This window comes from Nannobrachium achirus, assembly GCF_963921795.1.
Source record: "Nannobrachium achirus genome assembly, chromosome: 11".
NCBI lineage: Eukaryota > Metazoa > Chordata > Actinopteri > Myctophiformes > Myctophidae > Nannobrachium > Nannobrachium achirus.
Genome location: NC_137820.1, coordinates 24655523 through 24662618, shown reverse-complemented (window position 1 = coordinate 24662618; position 7096 = coordinate 24655523). Strand labels below are relative to the sequence as shown.

General features: G+C 42.1%; 1 protein-coding gene across 2 annotated transcripts in view; it reads right to left on the bottom strand.

The window, feature by feature from the left end:
* Nucleotides 1-3106: 3106 nt before the first annotated feature.
* Nucleotides 3107-7096, bottom strand: part of eea1 (early endosome antigen 1) — a 28362-nt gene continuing 24372 nt past the window's right edge. For both annotated transcript variants that reach the window (XM_080736780.1, XM_080736781.1), the window contains exons 25-29: nt 6640-6825; nt 5682-5920; nt 4829-4949; nt 4198-4296; nt 3107-3688 (exon numbers count right to left, since the gene is read on the bottom strand). In XM_080736780.1, the coding sequence (XP_080592906.1) occupies nt 3566-3688; nt 4198-4296; nt 4829-4949; nt 5682-5920; nt 6640-6825 (768 nt within the window). In that variant the 3' untranslated portion in view covers nt 3107-3565. The remainder of the gene's footprint in view (nt 3689-4197; nt 4297-4828; nt 4950-5681; nt 5921-6639; nt 6826-7096) is intronic.

Sequence of the window (7096 nt, the reverse complement as noted above, 5' to 3'; positions counted from 1 at the left end):
GCCAGTCATACTGAGCACTATTGCTATAACCATACAAATATCGTTTTAAAAATCAAGTGGATGGCAGAGTCCACACCACAACTATAATAAAATACAATGGTGAACATGGTAGTTATCGTTATAGTGCTCAGTGTGAACGGCCCTTAAAGGAGATCTCTGCACTAAATAACACATAAAACATGACTTATGAGACTGTGGTGGCTCATGTGGGACAACCAAGGCATGGATGTGTGTACAATGATGACAGATCCATGAAAAAAAAAAATACCTTTTGACCGCAACAAATTGCTTAAGTAGAAATATGCTTATGAACTCCACAATCTATGCTATGAAGGCTGCTGGAGTCATTTGGGATCAATATACTGTAAGTAGGAAAATGAGGCTACTTTATATATTATTTAGTGCGGAGTTGTCCTTTAACCCGGTCAGTGTTTGGTTCCGTTTGTACACTCTCAAGAGTGAAAATGATCAGTGAGGATGTTCTTGTGCAGGGTGCATGTCACACTGCTCACGCAGAGTTAAGACCAAACAAGACCTTTGCTTAAGGCACACCCACATCACCACGGATATGATACCAAGACACAAAACATGGAAAAGAATGTGTGATCTACAAGTCAACCGATTCATCATGCATGACCACTGACATCAAAGTGAATCAAGCCACAATTCAGTGTAGGTCTATAGTGCCATTTTCTAAAAATGAATAAGACATTTTTGGACTTACATATTTTGCCGTCGACCTGCGGGTTTATCCACATGTTTTTTTTCCTGTCCATTACAAATAGAAACATTTTTACAAAGATAATTACCATAAGCTTAGTCTTAATAAGCAATTAAGTACAATTAAGATGATAACCAAAACATTAGAAATGCTGACGCTTGCAAAAGTTTTTTTCTTTTTTTTTTTTTTTCTGTATGCGAGTGGCAGGGACTGGAGAGCTGCATGGATGAACCCAGAACACAATAAGGTGCAGATCTTCTATCTAGACTAGGACTCAGTAACCAGTATTAGAGCAAAATACTACTTGTGATATTTAAGGTTTAAAAACTGTGCCTTTTCTGTGCCAATCTGAGGTAGACAAACAAAATAAATGCAACACAAAGAACGAATAAGTGTCCTTATGAACGTTGGCTGTTGAAATGGAACATTCTTTTCTAGAGCCTACAGTGCAGTAAAGTACAGGGCATGGACAGAGCTCAGAACAGCAGCCTATGTCCTAAACAAGCCATTCATTTGCAGAACGCGAGGAGAGCCTGCACTGTCATTTGCTCGGTTACATAGCCTACTCCAGCCACCGTATTTTGACAATTGCACATAAAGGTCTTGCCGGTATCATAACTTGACAGCAAACTTAAATAACAAAAAAGGAATACATATTTTTCTTTTTACAGTGTTGTCAGTTACAGATCAGTCACACAGGCTGTACACAGAACCTACAGCAACAACTGCAATTTAAATCAACATTGACATCTCTGAAGAATGTGCGCAAGAGATACTGAGAAGCTTTTGAGCAGCCATACACAGTGGAGCTGTACAGGCACACACCACCAGAGCCCTACCGCCCTACCCCCCCCACACACACACACACACACACACACACACACACACACACACACACACACACACACACACACACACACACACACACACACACACACACACACACACACACACACACACACACACACACACACACACACACACACACACACACACACACACACACACACACAAAGTTATTGCTTGAAAGCAGAGCACACAGGGCTCTAGCAGTAGTCAAAGCGGTTGAATGGAAGCAGGCAAAATAATGCTTAACACACAAGCACCATTCATAACCGCATTAACTGGGGGGGAGCACCACCATTTGTAGAAATAAAAAAAAGCAAATAAAAAATTAATCCTGCTTTATAGGAATGAGTAGCACTGAAAAAAGTTACAACACAAAATCAGTTGTACATACAAAAGTTTTTTTCTTTTTTTTTCTGTATGCAATTAGCAATGTTCATAGTCCTCATACCATGTGTTTGTGTGTGATAGAAAATGTAGGACATTGAAAAGAAGTGAAAAACAAACAAACATGGCAGTCATTTTGCCAATAATCCACCATTTTACAGACGCCTGCAGACATTCTTTGGTCATGAAACAGGCTGAATACTTAGCTTTTAACAACTATCCTGGACACAGACACCTGTGTCAAAGAGTGTCAGCTGGACACACACCTCTGTCTCATTTATCTCCAAAAGTAGGCTACTTGAATATGATTTGGATTACTGTGATTATGGTATGGTCACATTTCATATCACACATCATACAGTGAGTGAGAACCATTTTTTTTTTACAGATACCGATATTTTCCAATATTAAATTGTTATGCTAAAATCTGCTGATAATATCGGACATCCCTACTTAAAAGTATTGTATGTGATGGGGGACACAAACCCACAGCAATAACCACTCTTCAATAGTTGATTATTGTGTAATCTATTACATAATCATTATTTTAACACGTTTTACAAGCTGACTTTAGTTTGACAGTAAGTCAGATCATGCTGTAATAGTTCCATTTATCCCAGTTATTCCCTGGAGGGATTACATGGAATGCTCGAAAAGACAATTTGCCTGCATTTTGGTAATCACACATTTCTTAACTTACTGTATAAAGGCTGCATATTCATAGTTACAAAAGTGTCCTCAATTTAAACAAATCAATAATTATAGGGCAAATGACATAACCACGTACCCCCAAAATCAGATTACAAAATATCAATTATTGAGATTACAGTAGCTTCACTAAGGTTAATTTAATTGGGTAAAAATGTATATTTCCAGATTTGTAAATTACAGAAAAAGAAATGCACAACACAAATAAGGCGTCTAAGTCCATTTCTAGAACATCATATTTTATATTTAAGAAAACAATTACTTGATTTTAACAAAAACAATTAGGAATTTTAGACTTTTCCATTATGATTATTACATCCTCATTTAAAATAAAAACAAAACACTTTCAGTATGATTCTCTGCTTTAGAACTCTGGATGCCCCTTAACACCAAAACACTTACGCCAACCACTTTGCAAACACTACCAACGCCACATGGAGATGAAGGTGCAAATGATGATGTGCATGCCACTTTGCAAACACTACCAACGCCACATGGAGATGAAGGTGCAAATGATGATGTGCATGTGAAGAGATGGATGGTGCTGTGCAGCTCTCCCCAATCTCCACTCTCTGGCAGTCCACAGGAGCAGCGAAGGCACAAATACAGATACAGGCTAGCCCTCCCCATTCTCAGTGTCTCTTGTTCCATCCCGTGGCTCTGTTGCTTCCTCATCATTGCAGGTGAACGAGCGCCATTAATCCTCAAGACGAATGGCTCTCAACCTGCCGGACCCTTCACACCAGAGCCAGGGCCGAGTCGCTTGTGGCAGGGAGACGGGCATCTGTCCACTCCGTCTGTTCGTTATAGAGCACATTGAATATGACAGAACATGCCTTGCTCTGCCTGAGGGGAGGGAGGGAGGGAGGGGGCAGGGGGGTACACATGGGGAAGAAACAGAGATCACCCTTGGAGCTCCTCGAAGCACGTCTCGCACACTCGTACTGGCTTCTTAGAAGAGGGGATCTGGGCGTTCCTGCACGAGCACTCGTTACAGAAGATGTTCCCACAGTGTCTGCAGTGGTGCTGGATGTTGGCAGAAACACAAGACAGAGGTGTGGTCTATCGTTACTCGCGGGACAAGACAGTCTCACATAGGGATGGGACGATATGATTATTGTGACCAAAGAAATCGCCATTTACGATATTATCACGATAATCAAAACATCCCCAACATCCTTTATCATGGGGCGGAACATTTGCCAAAAGAAATAGCAGATCTACAAGCTCACAACGTGTCGCGTTGCCACGGGTTGTGAGCTTGTAGATCGGCTATTTATTTTTTGGAGATTTGGTAGAGAGTGGAAAAAAAGGACTATATCAAGTACGTTATTTACAGATCCCAGTGCATGACGGAGAACAATTTCACGATAAATTAAAACGCCACAATACGATTATCGTGAGTGTTTTTTTTATCACGATAAATGACAATAGCGATTATCGTCCCATCCCTATAGTCTCACAACACTACAAGTGGTCTACATTTGTGTACATAAACAATCAATCAACCCTGAGCACGAAATGTCATCTCTCACCCTCCTGACGGCGAGAGAAAAGCCCTTCCCACATGCCATGCAGTTCTGCACCTCGTGATCCTCTGTCCACTTCCTGGTCAGAGATTGGGACTGCTTGATCTGCATGGAGGAGAAAGGGCCAGAGTTATAAAACAACACAGTCGCCATTAATCACTTAAACCCTATATTCTCTGGAACATCATCAAATAGCAAAAACAATATCCGAGCTACAAGCTCATAACGCATCATGTTGTGAGGCGTTGTGAGCTTGTACGTCGAATGTTCGCCTATTATGACATGCCCAGAACAGGGTTCATGTGGTTTATGACAATTCATATACAAATGCTACCTAGAGGTGTGTATAATTGAGGTACGTGGCTCATCGCAGAGCTTGTCAAATTGCACCATATGTCATATTGATTTGGAGAAATTACAAAAGGTTGTATTTTATACAGTATAAACACACATAGCGGTATGGCCGCATTACAATAGTTTTGCAATCGCGTCGTGGCTCAAATAATTATCTGTAATGCAACTAACACAGTATATTCCCAGAAGTGTCTGATCTCTAAACAACTTTGCTGTACTCCACTATTGTTAATACATTGCTTTAGTGTTCAAGTCGCAACTACTGTTATTTGCTGGATCTAACCTGCAGCGACTGGTTCTCTCTGCCAAGTTCTTGCATGGCTGCAGTCGTGTCGTCCAGCTTCCGTCTCATCTCCACCACTTTGGCTTGCAGCTTCTCAAGCTCGCCCTCGCCTTTCACACACCTACAACATGACCGCAGGACAAACCACACCTCAGCACACTTTACATTCACTTTTCTTGTCCTGGACGGCCGGCGTAGACGTCCAGGCACCTACAGTAGGCTGCTAATCCAGCCTGACAGCGTGTCGCGGGTTCGACGACCTTTGCTGCGTGTCACTACCCATCTCTCTCTCCCCATTTCCTGTCAGTCTACTGTACACAATCAAATATATATATATATATATATATATATATATATATATAAATAAATACAAACTTTTCTAATTAAACTATTATTTAAAAATGCAGTCAGGGGCGCCCGCTGGCCTACTGGTCCAGGCATATACCACATAGGCATTGATGCCTGGCGGCGTCGCCGGTTCGATTCCCAATTGGAACGACCTTTGCCGCATGTCACTCCCCATCTCTCCACCATTTTCTGTCAGTCTACTGTCCTATCAATAAAGGCATGAAAGCCCAAAAACAAATCTTTAACAAAAATAAAAATCATTCAAAATTGGTTACACTGGTTCAATTAGTAGATCGGCCATTTTTATCATTTAAAAATAAAAATGAATAAAAAACATTTACACCTATAATGACATGGCCAAAATAGCTGTGTGGTTGAAGTTGTTTTTTTTACCGTTAAGAATAATAATCCAAAACCTTTTCACAGTGCAGTTCAAGTTCAAGGGGGTTAAACTCTTTAAGTCTCACGGTGCCTGCAGGTCTGACCGCCACAAACAATCACCAACCTCTCCAGCAGGGCCCGCCTCTCGTCCTGGTTGTTCTGCACCGTGGCCTCCAGCACGGCGATCTCCCCCCTCAGCTCGTCCGTCTGCTTCTCCAGCTCGCCCACCCTCTTCTGGCTGCCCTGCCACTCTCTCTTCAGCGTGGCCACGTTCTCGTTCAGAGCCGTCACCTGCACGCCCAGCTTGGCCTCCGTCTCCTCGCCGCGCTTCACCTGCTCCTCCCTGGCTCGCTTCTCCGCCGCCTTGAGGAGGGAGAGAGAGGGAGGATTTGACCCATTTTAGGCCTGGAAAAATACCTACGAAATGTCTTCTAAATCCTTAACGGTTTTCTGAAAAACGTTATGTTTCTATGATCAGCGGTGCTCAAACTTTTTAATGTCAAGAACCCCTAGAAATATATGTATTTGACCACCGAACCCCATCTCAAAATATTTTGTTCCAGGGACCCTCCCCAGAAGCAAAGATTTACAAAGGTTTGCTTTAAAAATATATATATTTAAAGATTTGCACCAATTTTCACGATTTTTCAAAACTAGTAGATCTACAAGCTGTGAGCTTCTATATATGCTATTTTTCAATAGTTAAAGCATAAAATAATGGTTAAAGTGGTTCAAATCTAAAGTGACAAAGACCCGGCCTTAATGGGTTAATGCTGTGACTTCTAGTGTCCCTATTTTGGGCAAGTCGTTATAGGCGATAAAATAGAAGTTTGTGTGAAGTGAACACTCCTCACTTCACACCGGTGTGATCTTTTGCAACCACAATTTCTCAGAATTGCCCCTTTCTAGTTATTATTTTAAAGATGGTGAGAAAAGACGATTTACAAGCTCACCACGCATGAGCAATGAGACTGTGAGCCTGTAGAACGGCTATTTGCTCTATTTTAGAAATGATCCAAATACAGCACATTTACAACAGATCTAAAGTGGTTTTCATCATCAGATTAGCCGGGTGGTCATACCAGCAGGGCCTGGACCTCCTTGGTGTGGGCGAGGAGCTGTTCCTCCCTCTTGGCCACGCCGTCCCGTGTGGCCACGTGCTCCTTCTGCTCCTTGTCCAGGGCCGCCTGCGCCGCCTCCACCTGGCCCTGCACCACCAGCTTCTGCTGGATCAACAGCTGCTTGGCCTCCCGCAGCTCGCCCAACTCCTGGAGGACAACGCTTATAGTTATATAACCCATTTAGAACGGGGTACACATTATTGTGTATCATTATTTTATGCTTTAACTATTGAAAAATAGCAGATATACAAGCTCGCAGCGCGGCACCGAGTGCCGCGCTACGAGCTTGTAGATCTGCTATTTTTGAAAAATTGTGAAAATTCGAATTTTGACCCGATTCTGTAGGTGTCTTGAATCCTTCTAAGGTTTTTTTGAAAAACCTATGTTTCTATGTCAGCGATCTGGCTATAGCCATCGT